Source organism: Myotis daubentonii, chromosome 2, assembly GCF_963259705.1.
Source record: "Myotis daubentonii chromosome 2, mMyoDau2.1, whole genome shotgun sequence".
Taxonomy (NCBI): Eukaryota; Metazoa; Chordata; class Mammalia; order Chiroptera; family Vespertilionidae; genus Myotis; species Myotis daubentonii.
The window spans coordinates 2451914-2479312 of NC_081841.1; the positions used below are offsets into that span (position 1 = coordinate 2451914).

The following is a 27399-nucleotide window of genomic DNA, read 5'->3' on the forward strand; positions in this document are numbered from 1 at the left end:
ACCATAGTTTCAGGTTCCATTTTGAAGCCCAGCCAGAAAAATTTTGAATTCTACATCCTCTTCCCTCTGGTCTTGCCTTGTCCACTTAAGGAATGTTTAAAGGATAGTCTTGGTTTCTGAATACCCTAGTTATAGGGTGTTGAACCTGGGTTTTGAGAAATTATTTCAGAGGAACTGATGTATGAAAATATCAATAAAAATACTCTAATTTCAAATGTTTCCAAATTACAGTTTCATAAACAAAAATTTTAAGGTGAAACTGAATTAAGTCCACTTCAATGCAATCTGCATTTTCTAAATGTAATTTCTGTTCAGAAGGAAATGAGCAGACTTTCCCAAGTAACAACTGACTTTGCCATTTCAGTGCATTGTTCCAGGTGGGAAAGACAGTCCATCTCAGGACAGAATGGAGCATGCGGAGGTGCTACTGGTCTAGTGGAGACTGCGTGGGCCCAGGTGCCACCAAGGAGTAGCTCCTGAAGTAGCGGACTCGCTTTCAAACTACACTCACGTCGCATATAAACAGGACGCACTGTGCCAGACGTGAAGTCACAGCCTTGCTCCCTGCTCACAGCTCTGTGAACTGGAGAACAGAGACCACTCGGTCTCCCTGTGTTCCTTGTTTCAGTGCCGGCAATAGCACCTCAATCTCCGACTTTCCTGCCTTCAAAGACATCAGCTTAACACTGTCATGTCCCTTCAGTGCCATCAGAGCTGTGGCCCCTTCCTCTTCCTGGGCTGCCCATTCTCATAACTTGGACTCAGGCGGCAGGTCCTCAGGCAGCATCCTCGCGTTCCTGAAACCACCTTCTATGCAAACCACCACGCAACAGGACACGAGTTGGAACACCACACTCCAAGAACAAAATAGGAACCAGATAACAGCTAGTTTACACATATTACATAGTTAAGAACCACACAAATATTGTAGCACACATGGCACTTTATCTTGAAAATGCCCAGAAGTCGGCTTGTGTAGTGGGCATCGTCGGGTCCAGTGGTGGAAGGGTAGATGACCTAGTTTCCCACGGACAGAGCCTTACATACACAAAGCAGGTGTGCGCAAATTGTTCCTCATTCATCAGTCATGTTGTTTTAAGTCTGCATTTTACATAAGGGTTACGGCAGAACTGACTACAGACAGGCTCACTCCTCACGGCAAGGCCTCCGCCCCAGCGTGGCACTCGGAGTAGCACTTGGAGCTGGTCCTGAGCGGGGCCCTGCCTCGCTTTTCCAGGCTTCCCTCCTTCCACGTCACTCTCCCATGTCTGCCCAACCTTCACACATTCATCCCTGATTGCACTTTGTGAGTCCTTAAAAAAACAATGTCTAATGTTTGCTTTTCAAACACTAAATACATTCAAGTTATCACTTGATTTCACAGTTGAGTGGCAACTCATGGTAAAAATCCTCATTGAATAAATTAAAACAAGCCTTGTCATAACTGGAGAAAAGTTGAGCACACAGAGTTGAAGTGAAAGTTTTATAACCAGAGTAGCATAAAGGATTTGATTTTCATGCTTTTGAAAGCAGACAAAGGTCTTAGCAGGTCCAGCTCATCTCTACGTACACGTCCCAACCTAACATTTCTAGTTCTTTGTGCCTGTGGGAGTTCCGGCGCCACCAGTGGGGAGTGTCCATGCTTGGCAAGAAGTGTCACATGGAAGTAGGCAGCCTCTAAAGCGGACTGAGCAGGGCCTTTGCCACAGTCACAGAGCAACCACCCACCACACCCTCTGCGCCCTCTGCCCCAGCACTGCCGGCAGCTGAGCACCTGCCAGTGGGGAAGCAAGACACAGGTGCGGCAGCCCCTTCCCCAGGCCTGCCTGCCTCACACTGCCCCGTCAGGTGCCATGGCAGAGAACGTTGGGAGGTGAGAGACTTGGAAAGCTTGGGATTGATACTCTAACTGCAAGTTTAAAACCTGCTCTGCTCCACTTGTAACTTCTCAGTTATCAGCCTCAAGGCGGACTTGCACCGCCCTGCACTGCACCACTGGAAAGGCCCTCTGCCCTCTCCGGCGGCTCAGTGGGTTAGAGCACCATCCTGTGCAGAAGGTTGAGGGTTAATCCCTATTAAACATACTAATGGAAGGCAACCAATCGATGCTTCTCCCTGCCTCCCTCTCTCTCTAAAAAAGAAGAGGCCTCTGGTTCTTCGTGAGGATGCTCTAACGCCTCAGGGACGGACCAGCCGTTCTTTGGAACTAAGTTACTACAATTACGGCATTCCAAAGAAGCCCTACTGATCCAGCCATTCTTTTAAAAGACGCATCACTCTCACTGGCAGATTCAACACCTCGAACATTCTTTACTAACAACGTAACAAACATACCTTAAAAGTTTTTTCTATGGTAACATGTTTCCGCATAAAAATTATAAAATTTAAGAGTCTAGTTTCTTTTCTCTTTGGCAACTACTGTTGCTTGTAGTCTCCACTGTCCCCTTTATTAGGAAGCCCACCTGACCACGGGTGTGTCGGGGAGCCCGGGGCACCAGGCCCCTCCCTTCCCGCCATCGGGCCCTGAGGTAGTTGTCCGCCAGTCCTCACGGAGGATACCTGAGGTGTGCACTTCACCCCGAGCAGTTAGACACACAGTGGGACTGTCCCCCCTACTCCGCAGCCACACCCCACAGGGCTCTCGTGGGGTACATGACGGTTAGAAGTGAGAGGTCCGTGCGAGTCTTCGAACATTCCTCATCGTCCGCTACGGCACTGTGGTCACAGAAGGCTGGTTTTCAAGTTGCAGATTTGTCGGTTTTAAAGATTTCAAGATGCGCCAGCATCATCTGTTTAAACAAAAAGAAAGGAATACAAGATGTGAGGTTCAGCTCGAAAAAGTATTTGCCTTAGGATTTCTATTCCAGAAAACTTTGTTTTTCTCATGTGCTGAAGACTCAGAAAATGCCTCCATGCTGGGAGCAGTAGCCACTGTCCAGAAATGGCTTTGTGCTGGAAGCACCCCGGGGGCACTGGGCTTTGTAAGAGCCGTGGAAACGGCCCGTGAACGTGGGTGCTCCTCCCTCCGTAGGGGCAGAGGCGGTGTCAGCACATGTGATGGCGCCTGGTCAAGTGCAGACGGAGGCGGCTGTGGCAAGGGGAGCCCACAGCTCCCCCTCAGCTCTCCCGCCTGCGCAGGATGGCCCGCAGCGCGAAGATGAACCTGGGACTCACCCGCACGCAGGACAGGCCAGCTTCCTGCAAGAAAGAGACCAAGGCCTGCCGGGCAGAAGCTGCTGGGAGAAGCAGGCTGTGGACGCTGCCAGCTCACACCCTGTCCACCAGCAGAAAGCCTGCCGCCTGCAGCACCCCGCTCCGAGTGCCCCCTACGCGAGAAAGGCTGTGTGTTCACAACAGCAGCAGAAACCCACGGTCCGGCGAGACCACCTCTGGGCCAGCCTCTCTCACATCTGCGGCCCTGAAGACGCCGCAGGAAAGGAACACTGGCCACAAGGACACAACTTGAAGACACTAGTCTTGTTTGATTTTATTCAGTCTCCACGAGCTGAATTCACAACCCATAAGACCACAAAGAATTTATCCAAAATGCTATCACGGAGGAACGCTCCCTCTAGCGGCCGCACAGTGACGTTCTACTAAGTGCCCTGAATGTGTACCAAATCGAGGAGAGGCCATGGGAGCCGCTACTGTCCTCCACGAGGTCCCCAGCGCCCGCTCTCCTCCACCCCCCAAGGGACAGAAGACCGTCCACTCTCCAGCCACCAGTCCTACCTCGGGCCACCACCCACCCTGCAAGCAGCCAATGTCAACAACTGCCGTGCTTGGTGACTTCCTCATTTGCATCAGTATGAGCCTTTACATCTACAACAGACTATTCAACAGTACGTGGTCCCTGTGTTGTAGAAGGAAATGCAGTGTCGCAGTGTGGCTCAAACATACCCGGGGGGAGTTTAAATGTGAAATAAATAGGCAACTGACAGGGCACATGCTGTGGAGCTCCAGAAGTTCCTGTGGGTTACTGTGTGGTGTTTAGAGTGTTTTACTGAAATTCCTTATGAAGTAATAAGAAATAAACTGTTACCTGAAAACCCTCGCACCAATGGGGTTTTCAGAGATGGAGCGAGTCAGGTACCGAAGGAAGCCTCTGCTTTCTTAGAGACCTGAGATGGTATCACAGTCCTAAATTAACAGATGCTGAGGCAGAACAACTCAGAACACAAGAGCACCTGGAAACTAGCCACCACGCTGTCAGAATCACTGAACCCAGAGGCTAGAAGGTAACTGTGGAAATCTCGCAGAAAGATTTTAAAAAAATGGAGACAAAATGAAAACGAAGACGTTACAGGAGTGGACAGTAGAAATCAGCAGTGGGAGAGAACCAAGATGGCAGCATAGGTAAACACCGGAGATTGCTGCCTCGCACAACCACTTCAAAAATACAACTAAAAGACGGAACGGACAACATCCAGAACCACAGGAAGGCTGGCTGAGTGGAAATTCTACAACTAGAAGGAAAGAGAAAAGCATCCCGAGACTCAGAGGAGGTGCGGTGCGGAAGTGAAATACAAAGGTGCGGAGGTGCATGCGGAGAGGGCTGGCGGCTGAGGTCACGATTGTCTTTTTCAATCGGGAGGGAGTCTCAGGCTCTGAGCTCCAGTTCCGGGCAAGTCTCTGGGGACCCAGACTCATACGGGAGAAACGGGACTGTCTGGCATCGGTTAGAACTCCAGGGCAGCTTTCTCTCAGAGGCACACACAGCGATTGCCGGGGCCTCTGAGGACAGGACTGAGAGCAGCCATACTGCTTGCTCCGCCCTCCCAGTTGATCCCCTGGGGCTCCACCCCGCCCAAGCTGTGCATGTGCATGGAAACTTTTGCATATGAAAGGCCTGGCCCTTTGTAATCTGAAAATTACTTAACAAACTGCAGCTGCCCAAGGCCCCAGGGCAACTTGCATTGCTTTACAACTGGCTTCTGCAGGGTAGCCTCAGGCAAAGGCTAGATTAGCACCTCCTTAGATCCAAGAGCCAGTGTTCCCAGTGGTCAGAGTGGGGCCATCCAATTATAACTCCGCAGATCCATAAGGGACATACTCAGGGGGCAGACTCAGTGAGCACCAAAGCCCCACTGAAGCAAGTCTTGCCCCATAAGGGTGTCTTCAGCACAGAAGTTCTCCCACCGTAGACACAGCTGATTCTCACAGCCAATTGGCCTGGAGGTCAAATCCTCCCAGTGTTACCTACAACAATCAAAGCTTAACTACAACAAGACTGTGCACAAAGCCCACAAAGGGGTGCAACAAGAGTGTCTACCTCAGGTAACGGGAGGCTGAGCCACCGGGCCCTAGAAGACACTTAGCACAGAAAACCACTTTATCAACACAGGGAAGCATAAAAAATGCCGAGACAAAGAAACAGGTCACAAATGACAGACATGGAGGAAAGCAAACTACGGGATATAGAGTTCAAAACCACACTTTTAAGGTTTTCCAAGAACTTCCTAGAAACCGCCGATAAATGTAGTGCGATCCTCAAGAAATCTAGTGAGACCCTCGAGGTTGTGATAAAGGACCAACTAGAAATTAAGCATACATTGACTGAAATAAAGAATATTATACAGACTCCCAACAGCAGACCAGAGGAGCGCAAGAATCAAGTCAAAGATTTGAAATGCGAAGAAGCAAAAAACACCCAACCGGAAAAGCAAAATGAAAAAAGAATCCGAAAATATGAAGATAGTGTAAGGAGCCTCTGGGACAACTTCAAGCGTACCAACATCAGAATTATAGGGGTACTAGAAGAAGAGAGAGGGCAAAATACTGAAAACCTATTTGAAGAAATAATGACAGAAAACTTCCCCTACCTGGTGAAAGAAATAGACTTACAAGTCCAGGAAGTGCAGAGAACCCCAAACAATAGGAATCCAAAGAGGACCACACCAAGACACATCATAATTAAAATGCCAAAAGCAAAAGACAAAGAGAGAATCTTAAAAACAGCAAGAGAAAGAAACTCAGTTACCTACAAGGGAGTACCCATACGACTGTCAGCTGATTTCGCAACAGAAACTTTGCAGGCCAGAAGGGAGTGGCAAGAAATATTCAAAGTGATGAATGCCAAGAACCTACAACCAAGATTACTTTATCCAGCGAAGCTATCATTCAGAACTGAAGGTCAGATAAAGAGCTTCACAGATAAGGAAAAGCTAAAGGAGTTCACCACCACCAAACCAGTATTATATGAAATGCTGAAAGGTATCCTTTAAGAAGAGAAAGAAGAAGAAAAAGGTAAAGATACAAATTATGAACAACAAATACACATCTATCAACAAGTGAATCTAAAAATCAAGTGAATAAATAATCTGATGAACAGAATGATCTGGGGGTTATAATAGAATCAGGGACATAGACGGAATCGACTGACTATTCTTGGGGGGGAAAGGGGTGTGGGAGATGCGGGAAGAGACTGGACAAAAATCGTGCACCTATGGATGAGGACAGTGGGTGGGGAGTGAGGGCGGAGGGTGGGGTGGGAACTGGAAGGAGGGGAGTTATGGGGGAAAGAAGAGGAACAAATGTAATAATCTGAACAATAAAGATTTAATTTAAAAAAAAAAAAAAGAAAGAAAGAAATCAGCAGTGTGAATCCAAGAGGGGGAAGAAGACGGGCATAACCAAGGAAGCCACAGATTGTTCCAGAATGAAGAGACGGGGAAATGGAGCAGGGCATACATAAGAATCCAGAAAAACACCCTCATGGAATTCAGCACCAGACCAGCCGTGGGCAAACTACGGCCCGCTGGATCTGGCCCGTTTGAAATGAATAAAACTAAAAAAAAAAAAAGACCGTACCCTTTTATGTAATGATGTTTACTTTGAATTTATATTAGTTCACACAAACACTCCATCCATGCTTTTGTTCCGGCCTCCGGTCCAGTTTAAGAACCCATTGTGGCCCTCGAGTCAAAAAGTTTGCCCACCCCTGCACCAGACCCTCTTCGACGGGAAACCTGGGCGCCTAAGACAGCAGTCACCCTTGGGTGGTGGTGGGGTGACTGAAAAGGGGGGGGGGGTTCCCAACACTGCTCTGCGTCTGGAACCGGATGGGATACGTGTGAACATTCACTGCTGACCTCACGTTCTCTACGTATTTTTTTCAGCAACACGTTAATGTAAATGAACAGAAGTGTCTGGAGTGGGTCCCTCGGGCAGTTGGAGTGACAGGCATCTCTCTTCCCTCCTCCCGGACAAGGGCAGTGAGCAGCAGCGCCGGCCGCACCCACAGGCAGGCCCCCTGGGGCCCACAGGAAGCCTGGGTACCTGAGGGCCGGAGCTGCTTAGAAGCTTCAATTCCGTTCTCCTCCAGCTTCCTCTTGGCGCAGTCCTGGCACCCGCTCCCTGCGAGGAGACGCTGGTTAGAAAGCTGCTGCTCCACGCCCTCCACGGAGGCCACGCCCGCTCAGCCAGGGGCTCAGGAGGCGGCCCTGGAGGCCGTGGAAGGGAGACACACACAGCGTGTCCCGCACAGACTCGGGGGAGCGTGAAGCTGAGCACACAGATGTCCCTCTGTCATTCCTGAGCTGCTGTGATCCCGAACCGCTTTCTTCCTGAACTGAGCCCACCGCTCGGAAGATCCGTGTCTGGGCCGCTGAGCCCAGCGGTAGGGAGGCGGGGGCTGCACATGGAGGCCCCGCTCCCAGCTGAGCCTCTTCTGACCCACAAACTGCCCAGCGTGCAGGCCAGAGCCCCACTCACCCCAGGAGGCCGCGGGCAGCCTCGTGTATAGACAGAGGCAGGCAGAGTGGAGCAGTAGAAAAAGCATTTGCATTTCGGACACTTGTTAAATAGAACATTTCCTAAAGCTTAGAACCTTTGCAGTTAAACTTCTGAAGGGGACGGGCCATGACCACCCCTCAGCTGATGCCGAGCCGGGCTGGGGGACAGGAGTGTCCTCGGGCTGTGTTCCACTACACTGTGCTCCCGGCGGAGGGGGGCGCTGTCGCCCCTTCCCGGTGGCAGGCCTGTCCCGGCACTACTGTGTCCTCTCAGGCCCGTGTTTAATGTGAGGACGTGTCTATGATTTACAAATAGCAGCAGGAAGGCAATGGAACGTGTCGGCAAAACCAAGATGCGCCTTACCCAGCGTGGTGCTGTCCACTCTGTCGGCATCTGGAAGAAAGGAAAACGGTCAGAGACGGAGGCACGTGCGCCCCTCCAGCTGCAGGGGCGGTGAGGCTGCTGCCCGTGACCACCGTCAGCCCCAGGCTGGTTAGGGTCCTTGCTCTCCACCTCGCAGGGACCACACATGATGCAGGGGGCAGGGGTGGCACCGCGGTCACTGTTCCTGTCCTCACCGTGTGCCACCCTCCCCAGCCAGGAGAGGCACCTCACAAACCAGGTACAGATGTCCCCGAGGCACAGATTGCAAGGCCCCCAGCGCTCCGGGAGCCGAGCGCATGCAGGCTCACATCAGGTCCTGGTGCCCGGGGCCCGGGGCCTGTGTGTGCGGAGGCGAGAGGTGGCGGTCAGGGGCAGAGGTGGCGAGAACGCCATCCCTCTCCAGAGCCACCAGAGCCCTGCTCAGGGACACCGGAGGGGGACGGTTCCCCGGCTGAGTCCAGGACCCCATTCCAGCTTCAAAGCACCTGGGCCGCAGCCAGGCACATCGTTCACTTCTGAGCTCAGCCCACACCTATAATCAGCTGCTGGCCGCACTGGGGACCGTGAGTAAACAGGAATAGGGTCACACATGTGAACTTCACGGCCACGGGCCACAGCGCAGCTCCCTGCTCCTCGGTAAGAAACCGGCTCTTCCATCGGTCAGCTCGACTCAGGGCACAATGGCAACACCCTCAAGCGGCCCACTTTGCTATTTACAGAAAGGGCTGGTGGGGGAACTCAGGTACTGGAGGGCGCCATGGTCTCAGTGACTCTAGTCCTCACAGCTGGTCCCATCTGCCACCGTCCCCGTGCTGCGCCCAAGGCCGTGTGGGGGCCTGCGTCTCCTGTTACTCTTCAAGGACAGCCGATACAGACTCTTCCAGTCGCGTCATCCATGATTTATAAGACTCCAAGCCGGCAGCTGCCCTGTGTCGAGCTGACCAAGGTAGGAGTCGCTCTGCAACCTCGGTCACTCCAGCAGGTGAGCACCTCCCAGGAGAAGGGCCAAGGAGAGGCAGTTAACGAGCTCAGAAAGGCAGGATCTGAATGAAGCCGCCGTCCTGGGCGCCCTCTGCCTGCCGTTCTGTGAAGGACAGGCGTGCAGCATGTGCCGGCCGTGCTTTCCGTCCCGGGCAGCTCCTTGAAGCGTGGCCTCTGCACCTGAGCCGATGTGTGCGGTTCCACGCACAGCTGTCGGCCCCGCAGACTGCACTGTCACCCGGTCCTCCATGATTAAAGTACACGGGGACAGTTTGGGGAAATAACTAAAAGCTGGTGAATTTAATGGTATGTAAAATAAGAGCTCAAAAAACATCTCCGTTTTATTCTGTGGTGTGTAGATTATATCTAAAAAAAAAAAAAAGGAAACGCTGGCGGGCCTGTGGTTTTACGCGGAGAGTGAAGGCTGCGTACCTGGGCTCCGCTGCCGGCAGATCTGCGTGGCCAGGTCCTGCACGTACCCCGGGAAGTGGTCGAAGCAGGCCCCGTAGGACACGACCTTGATGCCGTGCAGCAGCATGTCGGCCTGGTGCTTGAAGAAGTGGTCCTCGCTCTCCTTGAGCACCACCATGTAGTGCTCCAGGTCCACCTTGTTGGGCACCGAGTACAGGAAGAGCGCCTGGAAGATCTGGTCGCGCAGGGTCTCCCCGCAGCCCACGAACAGGAAGGACCTGGTGCGGTACAGGCTCTGGAACACCTCCTGGGAGACAGTGGGGCGTGAGCCGCTCGGCTGGCGCTCAGCAGGACGCGGCCCACACTGCGCTCCTAATCATCCGCTCCGGGCTGCCTGCCCCAGGGCCACTGAGCAACGGGCAGAGGCAGCCTGTCTCCAGGCCCCAGGCAGCGTCCAGGTTACAGGAACCGACGTCAGCACAGCCTGCAGCCCACCCTGCCCACCGATTCTGAGCTGAGTGCCCACTCAGTGCAAATTTTCTAAAATCGTATACAATTTTAAAACACAAAATAAGGACATGAAATGTTGCCATTCAGAACTGCACATGCCACACCCTGGAATTAACGTGTCTCAGTGGATCATAGACAGAAACGTTGGGGGGGCAGGAGGCTGGCGTCAGGAGAATAGGGTTTGGGGAGTGAGGGCAGCAATGCTGAGGAGGGACCAGTGACAGCGACCCAGGGGAGTGGGCACAGGGAAAGAAAGACTGCGTGGAGTCACTCGGGCCTGCAGTGGGGCCCGATCCCAGTGTGGGATGTGTAGGAGGCAGCCGATCAATGCTTCTCTCTCACTGATGTTTCTATCTCTCCCTCTCCCTTCCTCTCTGAAATCAAAAAATATATATTTAAATGAAAGGAAGAAAGGGAGAGAGGGAGAGAGGGAGAGAGGGAGGAGCAGATGGACAGAGAGAGCCGTGGCCAGAGAACAGCATCACAGACCCTGAGGGTCTGCACATCAACCGGAAGAAATTCAACTGCGCCCCTGAGCCGGCACAGGACAGCTGGGGGCGGAGTCAGGATGGACCCGCTGTAAGGAGCCCTCGCCAAGCGCCCTCTGAGCACCTGTGCGCATGGCAGGCCCGGGCCCCGGACCACACAGGGCGGGAGGCAGGCCCGTCCCCGCAGCCTGAGGTCCCGAAGGGCAGGACTGCCTGGAGGTCTGGAAACTAGGCGGCTGCCAGCAGAGTCCCATGGGCCGTACCATCACTTCCGGGTCTTGCGTGACATCCTTGTATCCCGAGGGGTCCAGGACCATCCCACAGGGGTCCGTGTAGAGGCCGTGGATGTGGAGCACTCCATACTTGATGTGCCCTCGTGCCCACTGGAGGACCTGCCAGACATCGGAGCGACAGAGGGAGGATGCTGGTGTCACCGGAAACGGCGTGAGGGAAACCCCTAACCTGGATTCGTGGTCTTTCACACCTACTTGGAAAGAGTGAGGTGTCTGCACTGCTATACCAGTGGTCGGCAAACTGCGGCTCACGAGCCACATGCGGCTCTTTGGCCCCTTGAGTGTGGCTCTTCCACAAAATACCGTCTTCTGCGCATGGGCCACGAAGTTTCAATTGCACTGTATGTGCGTGCCCGCACGTGGCATTTTGTGGAAGAGCCACACTCAAGGGGCCAAAGAGCCGCATGTGGCTTGCGAGCCGCCGTTTGCTGACCACTGGCTTATACCTTTAAGGCCTAGAGTAACTCTGCTGCTGGCGCAGTCACTCCTGTCCCATCGCATCAGGAAGGCTCTGGAGGCAGAGACGGGTGGAAAACACCCTCCACGCCTGCGATCACCATGGCCGCTGGGACTGACCAGGGACCCGGGGCGGGAGGACCTCGCTTCCTTGTTCCCTGGGACGTTTCAGGGGCTGCTGGGCATCTGACGTGCCCACCCAGAGAGAAGCGAACGGGAAAACCACTGGAAGAGCCCTACGTGATGTCCGCCCAACGTCCAGCGCAACGGTCCTTCACAGACGCGGCGTGTCCGTTCCCGCCTATGCCAGGGCTTTCTCCGCAGCAGGCCCCACTGACAACCCAGACAGACAGACGGACAGTAACAGCTCTGACCCAGAACAAGCAGATGGGCAGCCACATCTCCGCCACCTGCCATCTCATTTATCCCAGAGACACCTTTACACAGCGAGCAGGCCTCCCGGTGGGACCAGGTGGCTGGGACGCAGCAGGTGGTCTGTCCAGAGGGGCAAGGGCACCGGGAGGCTGTGCTGCACCGCGCGGGGCGGACAGCCTGTGCCCAGGCCCGTGTGCCCGGCCGCCCGGCTGCTGTCTCGGCCCAGCTGGGGAGAAAGGCTCCCAAAGCGAAGCTCTCGGGTGCGAGCCGCGCTCTCAGCCAACTCAGGCCTGACTGAGTCGCGACCTCTAGCTTCCTGCGTGTGGAGGGGCCCAGGCCGTCCCCCATGAAGCGAACCAGACCACACAGCAGCAATACTGGCTCCCAGTCAGACCAGTACACTTGTGAGCACACACCAAAGGACACGGCTGCCAGAAGAGAAGTCACTCAATGAAGCTACACTCCACCTGAGTGAAAAGGAAAACAAAAATGCCAAATGTTGCCCTGACCGGTTTGGCTCAGTGGATAGAGCATCGGCCTGCGGACTCAAGGGTCCCAGGTTCGATTCCGGTCAAGGGCATGTGCCTTGGTTGCGGGCACATCCCCAGTGGGGGGGGTGCAGGAGGCAGCTGATCGATGTTTCTCTCTCATCGATGTTTCTAACTCTCTATCCCTCTCCCTTCCTCTCTGTAAAAAATCAATAAAATATATTTAAAAAAAAAAAAAAAAAAAGCCAAATGCTCACCCGTCCTGTGGGTGAAATGTACTGGATTTTGTTTTTGAGTATAACTAGTATTGGCAAGACATGAGAAAGGGAACCAGGCGTCCCTCGGACATTTTGTGGGCTTGGTTCCGCAGCGCCGCGGTAAAGCGAGCGCCACAACAAGCGAGCCGTCCTCTTTCTGCTGGTGGGGGGTCCTGCCTTCAACTGGTAAAAACGCAAACGTGCCCAGCGCAGTAAAGCGAGACCTGCCTACACTCCACAGGGAGCTGGTGGGACTAGAAACGGGCAGCCTTGCTGGAAAACCATTTAGTAATCTATATCACCATCTTTAACAGAGTCACACCCTGCCGTGGCCAGCGTGTTCAGTGGTTAGAGTGGCGGCGGTGCACCCAAGGGTCTTGGGTTCGAGTCCCAACCAAGGGTACATACCTGGGTGGCAGGTCCCTCCCTACCCCCTGGACCGGGTGCATGGGGGAGGCAACCAGTCGATGGGTCCCCCTCATATCGGTGTTTCTCTCTCTGTCTCTCCCCACCCTCTCTCCTCCCTCCCTTACACTCTTTCTGAAAAACAGTATCAAAAATACCCTCAGGTGAGGATTAACAAAAAAAGGTCATACCCTTTGACCCCGAACCTCTTCTAGGGACTTATGCTAAGAAATAAACAGAGAGGCATAGAAGTATAAGGATTTTCATTGCAGCATTATTTATCAGTGTGAAAATATGCTAATAGTAAGAGAGGAAAGGTAACAATTATACTTTAGTTTTACAATTATACTGTCCTTTAAAGTCATGCTTTTAAAAACAGCTTAATGGAGTTCTGGTCAGGATGGCAGAGTAGATAAACACTGCTCGCCTCCTCCCACAACCACATATAAATTACAACTAAATTCTACAACCATCAGCCTGGAGAGCCACCTGCAGACTCGCTGAGCGGAACCCCCAGAGCCAAGGATATAGAGCAGCAGCCATGGCGAGATCATGCCCCAAAGAAATATGATCTCAGAGGCAAAAAATTAATTTAAAAAATTTAGAAAGCCAAAGACAGAAAAATGCTTACAGTAAAATATTTGGGGGGGAAAGGGGATTAGGATAATAACTTCTATATATTGCAATCCCACCTTGTGGCGTTTTTTAAAAACAAATTAACCAAAGCTCATAGCACTAGGACTGCATGCTTCTGCTTTCCTTAGCGACTTCCTACGATCAATGAATGAACGCAGAAGAGAAACCCCAGGTCAGCAGGACAGAAGGCAGAGACAAGAGCAGCCCCGAGCAGCTCCGGGGAGGGAGGGCGAAGGCCTGCACTCGGCTGCCTGCGAAGGGACGGGCGCACAGTCCGGACCAAGCGGGGCTGTGTCTCGCCGTGGACAGGAGCGGACAGCTGAGGGCCTCTCGCAGACGGACCTCACACCTACCCCCAGCCTTTTCCCGCCCGCCCACTCCTGCCCGGACCCTCAGCCTGCACCTTGGTCTTGTCCTTCAGGTCCAGGGACTCCATGGGCCTGTTCTGCTGCTGCCCGAAGATCTCCAGCAGGTTGTCGTAGTTGGTGGTCAGCACCATGGTGCCCCGGTCCATCAGGCTGAGGATGGACTGCAGCACCTGTGGGTGCTGGAGGTGCTGCTCCAGGTTGTCGAAGATCTCCATCAGGCAGTCCTGGAAGAAGTTGGGCTTGGTGTCGCCCGTCCGCTACAGAAAGGTGGACGGAGTTACAACCACATCACCTCTCGGCAACATGAGCCCCACCCGGCAATACTCTGGGTGCGAGGGAGGGAAGGGAGGAGGAAGGGGACCCTGACCTCGCAGTTAATTACAAACACATGATACATCAATGGTGCTAAGTGCTTTGGGGAAAGTGACGCGGAGAAGAGGAAAGGGGCAGCTGCTGCTGGGGCACAGGGTAGGTGGGTCGCAGGCAGGGGGGCCTCTGTGATGAGGGGCATTTGGCAGTGGGGCCTCTGGAGAGAGTATCCCCGGAGGCGGGAACAAGTGCAGGCACCAAGGTAGACCACAGGTGGGTCCAAAGGTGAGCAAGGAGCCGCTGCACAGGAGAGGAGTGAGGGGCTGTCAGCAGGTGCGGCCAGAGGTGACCCAGCACCAGACAAGGTGGGGCCTTGAAGACCACGGGAAAGACCTTCCCTCCGAGAGCTGCCCACAACGGGTGTTCCCTTCGTTGGGGTCTAGGGAATGGTGTGTCTCAATGGCACACACGGCGGAGGATCCGCAGGATGAGAATGCATGTGGCCGTGATAAGAGCTGCCGCAGTGGAGCCCATGGGACGGGTGTGGGAGGAGAAGTAAGCAACTGGCGACAGGAAAACAGACGGCTCCTGGGAAGAGCTGCGCTGGGAAGGGTCAGCTCAGCAGGGGCGGAAGCCAAGAGGATGCACTCCCAGGAAGAGCGCCCTCGCCAGCCACCTGCACAGGGCAGCCATGGGCAACGGAGCAGGGCTGTGCATTGGCACGGACCCCCTCGCCCACCCTCTGCCTCTCCATCGCCTCTGCTTCCGCTGTCCCTCAGAATTCACCTCTGTCCCGGCCCTCCGAGCCCGCTGATGTCAGCTGTCACCAGGCTCTCAGATCATCACCTAGGCCGTGGCTCCGGGTGTAGGGAGCGGCTATAGGGTCAAGCCTCAGATTGACCTAAGTCAGGGCCACAAACAAGTCCCAGCTTGGAGGGCAGAGCCCTCTTAGCACAAGTAAGCTTAACCTTACAGCCCTCCCTAGTTCCTTCCCAGGTAGCTAATGGGCTGTGGGAGGTGCAGCAAGTGCTGCCAAAACAAGGTGAAACGCACAACAACATTGTAAACATGCTGACCACTTCCCGTGTTTGCTTTGTGTGCTCTGACTATAAAATAAAGCCTCGGCTTGGAGGCTCGGTTTTTTTCTGTGTCTTCATCCAAGCACAGGAGACCCACCGAGCCCCAGCTGTATTCTGTTTTCTTCTTTAATCCTTCACTGCCTCTCCTCAGGCTCACCCTTGGCCGTGCTGGCACAGCACATCTGGGCACTCCCCTTTCTGACCCCCACCCCAATTCTGAAAACCCTCCCACTGTTCCTGGGGGGTCTGCCCTCAGTACGCCCCACACCTCCATCCTCACCACCTTGCCCACCTGAAAACTGGCTCTCCCACTCCCTGATCCAGAGGGTGTGGGTGGCTCCCGGTCACTGTCGCCTCCCCACTGTACTTCCTTCTGCTTGTGCCGAGGGATCCTACTGCACCAAGGTCTCGGCATGCCCCCATCTCTCTCCTGCCATGAGCTGGTCCCATCCCACCATGGCCACCTCCCAAACCTCACCGTTACTCTTTCCAGAACCTCTGCTCAGCCTCTCCCTCCACCTGCCCCGCTCTCTAGCCCCGGCAGCTCCCAGGACGTCCACCCCATCCGACCTGCAGCCAGGCAGCTGCCCCCACTGGCCTGGTCCCTTCCTCCCTCGCTGCCAGGCTTCTCCCAGGAGCAGCTTAGATCCCACAACCACTACCTTGAGGAGCTTCCAGCCCCCCTGCCCTGGCTTTGCTGGAACTAATTCCCTGGCAAATCCCAGCCCCGACTCCCAGCTCCTCACCGCCCTCGCCTGCTCTCAGCCTGCTGAACTCGCCTGGCAACAACTCTTTTTTATCAAGTTTTCAAAAGTAAAGAGAAGAGTAGACTGAAGCTCACCTCCCGGACTAAACAAGTGGCAGCCCACCTGGCCTCGCCTTAAGTGCACACCCTCCCCTGGATGGGCAGGTCTGCCCAGCAGCCCTGCCACCTCTCAGTCCACTGACCCCTCCCCCTTCTGCCCACAACAGGCCGGGCATCTGGCCCTAAAGGACCAGCGAGGAACCACGCTGGGCTTCTCGGGCCAGTCTCTGTGCAAGCACTGGGCCCATGGAGCTGCACGTACAGAAAGGCAGCAGGAGGGCCACCCGCCCTGGGACCTCGCTGCTCATCACAGAACACCCACATCCAGCACAGACACCAATGGGAACGCTGCCCAGACCCTGGAAAAATGGGTGTGGCCGCGTGACACTAGCCAACATGGTGGAAACGGAAGTGGTCCCTGTTGGCGCAGCAGGAAAAGGAGCTGGGCTCCGCAGTCGGGCTACCTGCAGGTTTCTATGTGAGAAACGAAGTGTAATCCCACGTAAGCCCGTGGCGGGGTCTCCTTCCACGGCAGCCTAAACGCTCCCAAGGCCAACCTTCCCCACTTGCTCCTGTGCTGGGCCTCATTCTCCTCCTCCTCCCCTTCCTCCTCCTGACCCAGTTCCCAGACGACAGCTGTGCTTCTCCAGTAAAGACCGAGTGAGGAGAGGACCTGTCCTGGCCCTGCACTGTCTGCTTCCCAGGTCTGCGCCTGCGCTGCAGCTGGCCCGTGTGATGGTGACCTGCCACACACCTGTGCAGGGTGACCCCACTCCTGCACCGACCCCGACTCCAGGCATCACTCAGCCACAACCTCTTGCAGCACCAAGTGCTTCTCTCCACCAGGTCACGTCCACCTGCAGACGAGCCAGCACTGCTCCCACCTTGAAGTGCTTCTAGGAACCACTGTCACTGCAGAGATGCGGCTGGCCAGCCCCGGCCCAAAGCGCACCTCAAGGCAACCCCTCACTGAGTGACAGGAAACCACAAGGCTCGACCCAGCGCAGCCAGACGACACCCGACAGCCCACAGGCAGGCTCCACGGAACAGGGCTGTGTCAGGAGCCCCCGGCTGTCACTGCTTCGAGCGGGATTCTGAGGGAGGGGAAGATTCCCGGCTCCTCAGCCTGACGCTTCTGAGCAAGACACACGTAGGCGCTAGGCTCGTAGACACTGAACGTGAGACCTAGACTCACCACCTGGCCCAGAGCCAAGTGACCCCGGGACACCGGAGCAGCACTCACCGGTGACATCTTCCGGATCAGATCGTGGGCAACGACCAGCAGGTCCCGGTCCTTCGTCACCTTCCTGCGGAACTGGGCGGCGTCCCCGGGGTGCAGCACGTCCAGCTGCTCTGCGGTCTCGATGACGGCCTCCAGGCAGCTCCGCCAGGAGCAGAGGGCGGGGATGCCGGGGGCCGCGGCCGCGCTCACGCCCGTGCCGATCACCAGCAGCAGCTCCTGCGGCTGTTTCTGGATGAGGCTTTTTAAAAACTTTCTGCTTAAAACCGGAGGGAGAGAAGGAAAGTCCGCGTGAAAGGGCGGCGCCCCAACAGAAGCAGCGCATTCGGGGACGCACGCGCACACGCACACGCACACGCACGCCGCCCGTCCCCGCTGCTGCAGCAGGAGCACCGTGTTCTCCGTCTGTCCCGCACGCTCCATCCTTACCCCACAGGGGACGTGGGGCAGCAGCACCTTGTTCGAGTCCCAGGGTTAGGCGCACAGGTAAGTGATGTGCCCTCTCAACAACAAGCACAGCCATGTAATTCTCCGAAGCCGCAAAGAGCTCGGAACAATGACGGCGGCGAAATGATCCCTGCTTCCCATGACAGAAAATCCTGGCAAACGCTGGTTTTCTGCCACTTACCTATCCCCGCGCTTTGCAAGAGCAGCGCCTCCGCCCTGGCGTAACCTGGGTCTAGGGCAGACTGCCCCCCGCGGTCACAGCGTCTGAGCCGGGGCCCCCTGACCCTGCTGCTCCTGGGAGACCAGGTCCTGGTCCCGTCCCGTCCCGGGGCACTGCTGATGCTGACGCGGAGGCTTACCAGCCCCTGCGACTCCGTCAGACCCAGCTTCTCCCCTCCCTCTCGCCGCTGTGGGTGACAGAGCTACCAACCTGCACCAGTGGCGTTCACTTGATTTACCTGGACTTTCGTTCACTTCTGTGTGTTGTCTTTTCCAGTGAATCCATCTGTGAACCCTGAAGAGAGAAGTCAGTCAGAAGCGACTTCCATTTCCCAGATGGAGCTGTGTGGTGAGTGCGGGGAAGAGGGAAGGGGGATGAGCAGGGGTCCCGGGCGTTCGCTTACACTGGGCCCCTGAGAAGCCTCAGCGGCTCCTGCGCCACCGTCCCTCCCCCGGGCTGCGGCTCCGGCCTCTGCTCCGGACGGGAACGCGGGCCGGCCTGCAGCGCCTGGGGAGGGGTGCTGGGTCCTCACGCTGCCCCCCAGGGCTTGTTCCCGAAGAGCTTCCACGGGAGGAAGAGCCAGCGAGGCGCAGCGCAGTGCAGGCGGGAGCTGTGTGCTCCCCGCACCGGCACGGGCACCGGCACCGGCACCGCATCTGCCGGGGCTCGCGACCCTCACCAAGTTCCCAGATGCCAGGCCTCCCCGTGGCCATACTGACATCCAGTCCAAAGACATCATCGCAGTCAGAGGGCAAGCCCTGGCCGGATGGCTCAGAGGGTTGGGGTGCCATCCCATACACCACAAGGTAGCGGGTTCAATTCCCAGACAGGGCACATACACACCTGGGTTGCAAATTTGATCTCCGGATGGGGCGCATAAGGGAGGCAACCAATCGATGTTTCTCTCTCACATCAATGTCTGTCTGTCTGTCACTCTCTCTCTCTCCCTTCCTCACTCTGAAATCAATAAACAGTCAATTCTCCACTTACACAAAACAAGACCTTAACCAGCGAGGTCGCCATTGCCAAACTATCTCCACGTTCTATCATTTTCCCAGAATCCCATCCCCCCTAATTCCAGAACTATTTACCAGAAACAAGAAAATATACAGAAAAATAACGTCTAAAAAAAGCCCTGAATCCCACCACGAGCAACAGCTGTTATTACAGGTACATGTTCCCGCCACACATTGCACTTTAACTGCACGCTCACTGAGACCACTGTTCACACCCTCCTCTTTCCATGCGTTAGAACCACAGCACTTCCTGTATGTTAGGAGCATGATGCATAGGTGTAAGTGTACGGCCACATCCCTGGAACCCTGCCTCCCTGACATGCCCTCATTTCCTTTATCTGCATCCCCAGCCTCCAACCCTCATGCAGGACGCTGCCTGACACTCTAGCCACCACCCTGTGCACGAAGTGTCCCCACCTTTTGAAGGGATGCATGGGGAGTTCCCGAGAGGCAGGACTGCTGAGTTACAGGACGTGAGCCTGTGAAACACGCCAGCTCGCGCCACCAAGCTGTTTTCCAGACGGCGGGCAGCGGGGTATGTAAGCGCCTCTCCGCAGTATCCTAACCAGCACGGGGGGGGGGGGGGGGGGAGGGGGGTCATCTGTTTTCCCTCAGTTAGAATCAGGTCACCTAAAACAATCTTCAAAGATCCGTTTCTAAGCACATTACGCTTCAGAGCACACGGAGCCTGCAAGTGCCCCCTGAGGGTACCTGTACCGTCACTAGGTGTCACCAGGGGCAGGACTCCGAGCTTCCCCAACAGGCGTCTGCGACTCCCTCCCAGGGTGAGGAACCCGTTCCCAGCAATGAAAACGGCTCACTGGTGCCAGCCAGCTGCCCGGTAGCAGCCAGGCAGGTGCGGGGCCCTAGCCACCCGCTCCCACCAGGGGTCACATGGGTTTTGACTCTCGGTCAGAGCACATACTTAGGTTGTAGATTTGATCCAGAGTCAGGGTACGTATGGGAGGCAACCACTAGATGTTTCTTTCTCACATCAATGTTTCTCTCCTCCCTCCCCTCTCTAAAATCAGTAAAAAAAAAATACATATATATGTGTGTGTGTATATATATATATATATATATATATATATATATATCTTCCTTCAGGTGATTGATTTAAAAAAAATTAATTGATTAATTAAAAAATAAAAATCTCTAATTCTTTTAATTATTGTTCAACTGCTTTTGATCCTCCATATATCCATGGTTATAGCGACACACTGAAAAACTGAACACTGCACGTACACATCTGCAAAAAGGTACGAACAATGGAAACTTTTATGGGCTGGCCTTAACTCCTCATCAAGTAATTTCAGAGTTTCCCGAAAGAACAAGTTCTCGCTCTGCGGCGAGCTTCGCCAGCTGGTTGCTGGGGAAGGGCTCCAACCTCTCCCTGGGCCTGAGCTGAAGGCTGGAGCCGGCCCAGCCTCACACGGAACCTTCCCGGGCTCGCACGGACTCTCCCGGCAGCTGAGGGGCCGCCTGGAAGCACCGATTATCCCGCAGCTCCACTCCGCTCCGCCTGCAGTGAGGGCTCGGCTGCCCATATTTAGGCATTTAAGTCCGTGCAACAGGACCTTACAAGACATTACCTCATTTCCTGTTCTCCAGCAGCACAATCCCAGAGCCGCATCTCCGCGCCCCAGAAAGCACTCCAAACCTCTCGTTTGCACACAAGGCCAAGCAGGAGACACCCAAAGCCCCGAGCACAGGACCCTAGAAGTTCTGGACGCACAGCGAGCCGAGTGTGCTCCCATCCAGCTCTTCTAGGCCAGTCGGGTTCCAGATAACATAACAAACGCCTCCAGGGACTTTCAGAAGCTGCATCTTTTGGTTTCCTTGGTGATTCCGTTGTCACCACAGCTTGCAGGGCCAACGCCAAGTCATCATAGCAGCCCAGTTCTTCCCAAGGACCCAGCGGCGCTTTCTCGCATCAGCATGGGCCCGGGCACAGACCCGCGTGAGCGGCTCCTGCCCGTGTTACCTAAAAGCCCAAGTGAGTCTTAGCAGGACGCTTTCTGCTTCACTTGTGAGATTAGGAGTATTTTATGAACTAGCTTCCGGGATCCGGAGATTGCCTTATTCTTTGAATTCCCAGCATCCAGCACTAAATAAATGCTCATCAAACTGAGTCCTGATGCATAAGAGAGTAAACTACAAACACCAGCTGTCATTTACAGCTGGCAAAACAAGCCCCGCCCTCCACTCCCTACCCCGCTGTGCTAGCCTGTTAAAGACCTCCCCTCTCACCACTGCGCCCCCTGGTAACCATACCCTTATATAGGCCCCTCACCCACTGACTCTAGGCTTGGTCATATGACTTCTTTGGCCGATGGGATATCAGCAAGCAAGCAAGCGTTTGATAAGTGCTTTGCCCTGGTGTCAGCCTGGGCACTGAAGGGCCGTGGGTTCGATTCCCAATCAAGGGCACATGCCTGGGTTGCAAGTTTGTTCCCAGGCCTGTTCAGAGCGCATGCAGGAGGCAACCAATCAATGTGTCTCTCTCACATCAATGTTTCTCCCTCCCTCCCCCCCTCCCTTTCACTCTCTCTAAAAATGGAAAAATATCCTCGGTGAGGATTAACACCACCAGCACAACGAAGAGTTTGATAAGCTCTGACTCCAGAGCCTGCACTCTGGAACTCTGCCCTCCTGGGAGGGTGAGCCAGTGGTGAGCCCCAGCACCAGAGCTGACAGCCCAGCCCCCCCCCACCCCCCCCCAGCCAGGGACAGAACCTACAACCAGCTAAGGCCCTGGGGGGTGTCGGATGCACTCGCCACCCCCGTCTCCACAGCCATGACGATTAGAAGGATGAGAAGGAAGACAAAAGTGTCAAGAAAACAATAGTGACCCACATCAGAAATGAGGGACTGCTACGTAGTATAAATGTGCTACTCCCAGCAGACCCGAGACTTGGAGATACCAGTTTAAGTGTAATCCATGTAACCGGTGTCCTTCCTGAGGACTGGAATGTCTTTAAAGGGGCCAAAACCCATCAACTGTACTCGGACCACCTGGCAGGTCTGGAAGCCTGGGAGCCATGGAGCAGGCACTTCCCAGCCCCCCCAAACACTGACACTGCAGGTCCCTCACACCATGCCCCCCATTCCTCTGGTTGTATCCCCACAACTGCCCTCGAGGCGCTCTGGTTCCGACTCGGGAGGGGCCACAGGAGCAGAAATCACGGCAACAAGAGCAACTCTTCACGTGCGTCTGACAAGCACACCTGCGACCACCAGCGTCCCCTGTGATGTGGTTATGGTTTCAGGGGAGTTCGATGAGCATGAGTAGGTGCACCTGCGCGGGAAACAGGTGCAGAGGGACCACAGGAAGCTTCCAGAACTGCCAGGGACGGCAACCTCTCCACTGGAAGCAGCGCAGGCCCCACGGGGAAGAGCACAGGTCTGGAGGCGAGGAAACCCCGCCACTTCCCCGCGGGAGGCCGCTCTGAACCTCAGTTTCCAAATCTGTCACATGGAAAGCCCGCTGCACACACCACTGGCGCGCTGTGGGGCAGACGCAGAGCTGCATATAAATGCTGACCTGCTCCTGCGGCCGCCTCAGCAGCCAGCGCTCTCCCTCGCTGCCGCTCACTTTCCCACGCAGTCACTAGAACTGCGTGTTAATGCACCCACTTGTGGGGGGAGGAGGGGTGCAAAAGGATATAGGGGGAATAAATGGAGGTGGAAAATGAATTTTTAAAAAATTTAACCACAGTTCTGATAAAATGTAACTCCTTCAATTTACAGAAAACACAAAGCCTTAATTTGAACACATGCTACTAAACCAATCACTTTTATTGAGTCAATGAATTACGATGCGGGCGGAGAGAATGTTCACTTTGTAATAATCACAATGTGCTCACTTGCTTCTTGAAACCAGTGCCTCCAGAGCTGCTTGGGCATAAATGCTCAAACCAAGAAAATAACAAAATTATGAATAAAAAATGTAAAGGTCACAGTTTAGTTCAAAAAGCAACATTAATGATGGCACTTGGCGCCCTGACTGGGGTGAAGGGAAAGTCCTGAGCATTTTACACGCCTGGCCTCCCAGCCACCCTCTCCATACCCTAGGAGTGGCCTCTGCCACCGCTCTCCTGGCCGCACCACTCAACCCTCTCGGAGGCCAACCGCTGCGGAAACAGCCACGCACGTTTCCTCCTGATGTCGGTGCAGCTCAGACTGGCACACAAAACACTTGGCATTTTACTGGGAACCCTGCCAACCGATAAATCATTAACTGCTTTACAGTTTGTCCATCAGTTCCGACACGTTGCATAATTCAAATAGACGTGTTCCTAGCGATAAGCCAATAATGGTCAAACACAACAATTCAGAGGCCAGCACTCATCCGTCCCACGGGAAACCAGCGATGCTCGAGTCTAGATTCTAGAAAGCAAACCTCCGACTCAACTTAAAGGGACAGCCTCCTGGAGCTGGAGGGATCCTGGAGACCATGCGATGCCAAATGCCTCTTACAGAAGGAACACTGAGGTTCCGAGGCAGTGACTTGGTCAAGGTCCCCCCGGAACTAGGGGCCACTCACTCCTGTTCCGTCACTTGCACTGTGCTGGGCGCTCATTCCCTGGTCCACGGTGCCTCCGACACCTCACCCACGGCCCTAGCTTCTGCCTTTACCACCGAACCTTCCACCACTGCTCGGGAACACGCACCCTAAAGTAACACGCCCGCAGTGGGGGTGATCCGCAGTTCCACCTGCTGCCGAACGGTTAGGCCCTAACCCATTCATGTTCCACAACCTGAGAGAAGCCGGTGGGAAGATGTCAGAGGTCGAGGAGTCGGACAGTTTTGTTTGCTCTTGGCGTTTGTCACGGGCCTTAGGAGGGAACACCTCAGGGGGGCTGGGCGGGAGCAAGGCTGCCCTCCGGACTGCTCGCTCCTGGCAAGACCCTCAGGCTCCTGGGGGCAGGAAGTGGGGTCTCCGACCCGACACCCCTCACTCTACCATCGGACCTGCTTCTTTCATCTGCACAAAAGGAATAATACTTTCACCTCACAGGACTGTGGGAGGCAGAAAAGAGATGACAATTAAAAGAACAAGCCGAGAACCGCCTGCTTCCCACCAAACCCTCTGCATTTGAAAATTCTGCTCCCCGGCCACGCTAGTCACATTCTACACGCGTGAAAGCCGCGAGGAGCGCAGGCCCGACCCCTGATCAGCTCAGTCTCCCGTGAGCACCCTCCTGGCCTCCCCCTCCCTCCCGAGTCCAGACTTCCACCTCATCCTGCGGCTTTGTCTTCCTAAGGCTCCCTGCCACACCCCCGGCCACTGCTCCGGGCCCCCCAGCTGTCCCTCCAGCCCTCTGGCCCCACGTTGCCTCCAGAGCGACGTTTCAGACGGACGCGCTGCAGGTCTGCCTTCCAAGGGCTTTCCATCGCCCTCAGACCCGCCGGCCACACCCTCAGGGTCCTGCTGCTTCTGAGCACCAGCCTCTCATCCAGCCCTGCGGCGCCTGCACCTCCTGTGTGGGTGCTGGGCTCCCTGGGACACCCGATGGTCACCCTGAGGCGGCCCTGGGGGACCACCTGCCCTTTGGCATGAAGACCACGAGGGTGAAAGCTCCGGCGGCCATGCCCAGAACTCCGCAGGCTCGGGCAGGAGAGAGCTCACCCATCTGGGGGTCTGGACTTGAAGCGTAGCTGTGCCGGAGGAAGCCCAGGCCCCACTGCCAGCGCCCTGCCCAGGTCACTGCCGCCTCTCCGTGGTCCTGCTCCCTCCAACCGTCCTCCTGCGCCCGGACAGTGAGTGTCCAAAACCACAAATGCCGCCCTAGCCTACTTGGCTCAGTGGAGAGAGGGTCGGCCTGCGGACTGAAGGGTCCCGGGTTCATTTCCAGTCAAGGGCACGTAACTCGGTTGCAGGCTCGATCCCGGCCCTGGTTGGGGCGCATGCAGGAGGCAACCAATGGATGTCTCTCTCTCACATCGATGTTTCTGTCTGTCTCTCCCCCTCCCTTGCACTCTCTCTAAAAATCAATGGAAAAATATCCTTGGTTGAGGATTAACAACAACACAAATACCATCTTCACTCCCCCCTAAACCCTCCCACGGCCTCCCTTAAACCGTAAGCCCTTCCAGGCTTCCAGAAGGTTCCATGCTCTGGTCTTGACTCCCTCGCCCGCCTCAAACCCTGCACTGGGCCAGATTCCCAGTTTCTCCCATTGTGGTCTCTCCTCGAAACACTTCCCTCACCCCCTCCACCGACCAGCTCCTCTCCCTTCCCTGCCCAGGGAATGTCACTGGCTCAGGGGATGGTAGAGGCCATTATTCCAGAAAGGGCCGCCCTGGCCGGTTTGGCTCAGTGGATAGAGCGTTGGCCTTCGGACTGAAGGGTCCCAGGTTCGATTCTGGTCAAGGGCATGTACCTGGGTTGCCGGCACATCCCCAGTAGGGGGTGTGCAGGAGGCAGCTGATCGATGTTTCTAACTCTCTATCCCTCTCCCTTCCTCTCTGTAAAAAAATCAATAAAATATATTTAAATCCAAGGGCATGGGGGCCTCGGGAACAAAGCTGCCCCTCCCCCGCCCTTTAAAAGCCCCTCTAACTCCACCCTGAGAACCTCTTTCCATACGGGAGACCATATGGCTCCAGCCACCTCGCCCCAGGATGGATCTATGCTCCAGACATACCTCTTGGTTTCCAAACCCGGTTGCTTTGTAGCTGCCTCCCTGCCGTGCCACCCTGTCCCCTCGGCCTGGCATGGCCCTGGCAACCTTCAGGCATCAGCCCGCCCCTTACCTGTCACTTCCTCCTGAACAGCCAGCCTTCTGAGAACCCACCCCTCCCCCCTGAGTTCAGGCCGCTACACTGTCATCATCATATAAAAACTACCTATTTGCTTCCTCCCCCTCCCCGCCCTCCCCCAAGGGGGCCCTGAGCAGGGACTGAGTCGCCTCTAAGTCCAGCGCCAAGTCCTGGGAACCATCGGGCATTGAAACAATGTTAGTGCCAGGAGGGAAAGATGAAGGCAAGCCCCAGGCACCCTCACCTGCCAGTCCCTCACCTGCTTCCTCCCCCGCCCCGTCGGCTCCTCAACGCCAAGGAGCATTAAAAGTTAAACACCGCCCCGCTCCGGCCGCCGCAACAGTCAACACGGATGCGAATGTGGGCGCGGGGAGCCCGGCCCCTGCTCCTGGGGTAACCAAGGGTCACCGGGTGGCCTATTAGCGCCTCCGCCTGTATTTTATCATCGGGAATTCACAACGCCCGCGGCTGCTCACACACGCCCACGCTCCGGGGCCTCGGGCTGAGAAACCCGCCCTGGGACCCGCCGGAGTGGAGAGGGCGCCCCACGGGCCGGAACCTGGGGCAGGTGGGGGGCGGGGGCGAGCCGGGCGCTCAGGACGGGCGGCACCCAGGCCCCCGCGGTCCAGGGGGTTCTGAGGAGGCCTGTCTCGGGGTCCTGAGCGCATCCGGAAGGGGGTCCTGGGGGACCCCGGGCCCTGCGGTGGTGGGAAGTCGTCCCGGGGAAAAGCCTTACGGGTCTGGGGTGCGAGGAGTCCTGAGAGCGGCAGGCGCCGGAGTGGCCGGGGACCGGCAGGCCAGGAAGCCGGGGCGGGCCCCGAGGAGGCTGGGGGCTGGGTGTCCCGGGGGAGGGGAGCGGGGCTGTTGGGAACCGGAGTCCGCCGGGGTCGCGGAGGTGGCCGGGGACCCCGGGAGTGTCAGGGAGCCCGACGGGCGCCTCGCCCGCCTCTCACCTGCGGCGCCGCCTGGACGCAGGTCGGAGATCGCGCCCCCGCCGCCGCCTCCAACTCAGCGGTCCGGTCTCCGCGGTCCCGGCGGCCGCACGCCTGGCGCTGGGCGGGGCCGCGGGGGCGGCTGCGCGGCGGGGGCTGCGCGCGCACCCGGGAGGCAGCGGAGCGGACGCCGCGCCGCCCTGAGCTGCGACTCCCACGATGCGGGCCTCGGCGCCGCCACAAAGCCTTCCCCCGCGCGCCCGCCCCCGCCACGCGAAGGTTCCGCCCCCAAAGCAACGGTCCTGCGGGGGGCGGGGCCAGAACGCGCGCCCCGCCCCGAGCCGCCGGCCCCGCCCCCGTGGGAGGCCCCGCTCCCTCGGGCACAGGCGCAGGTGGGTCCCGCGGGCGAAGAGGCCCCGCCCTCTGAACCTGCGTGGGCGCCCCACGTCCTCCACTGGCAGTGCAAATGGGGCTCCTCAGCTGCAAAGAAGGGGGCGCCTGGCAGGGACGTGGCGGGCATCAGCTGCTATGGGGAGCGCCCCTCTGCAGCATCCCGCGCCGCCCTCCTGCACCCGAGCCGCCCTGCTGCCCGAAGACCCCTGCCCTCCTCGAACCGCCGATCCCCTCCCGCAGCCCGTGCTCCTTCCTTGCAGAGTTCTTATCTCCGGATGCAGGACACTCGTTTTCTCTCTCCCTTCCGGTGAGAGCCGGGTCTTGTCCGTCAAGTCCACACCTGCGTCCCCCGAAGCAAGAACGGGGCAGGATGGGTGCCCACCTGTTTATGAATGCCGGGGTGTCCT

The 27399-nt window shown here is 56.2% G+C and overlaps 1 protein-coding gene across 5 annotated transcripts; it reads right to left on the reverse strand.

Moving 5' to 3' along the window:
• On the reverse strand, nucleotides 1–27399 carry FAM118A (family with sequence similarity 118 member A). 5 transcript variants are annotated; one of them, XM_059681389.1, is made up of 9 exons: nucleotides 27375–27399; nucleotides 18125–18180; nucleotides 17223–17475; nucleotides 13822–14043; nucleotides 10772–10900; nucleotides 9532–9817; nucleotides 8098–8127; nucleotides 7279–7356; nucleotides 1–2789 (listed from the first exon to the last, which is right to left on the reverse strand). In XM_059681389.1, the coding sequence occupies exons 2-9, from the start codon at nucleotides 18169–18171 to the stop codon at nucleotides 2770–2772; spliced, it is 1065 nt and encodes a 354-aa protein (XP_059537372.1). In that variant the 5' UTR covers nucleotides 18172–18180; nucleotides 27375–27399; the 3' UTR covers nucleotides 1–2769. The 5 variants fall into 5 exon arrangements, with proteins under 5 accessions (XP_059537372.1, XP_059537373.1, XP_059537371.1 ...); XM_059681390.1 differs by having other exon boundaries at nucleotides 13822–14010; nucleotides 17223–17478; nucleotides 27375–27396; XM_059681388.1 differs by having other exon boundaries at nucleotides 17223–17478; nucleotides 27375–27394.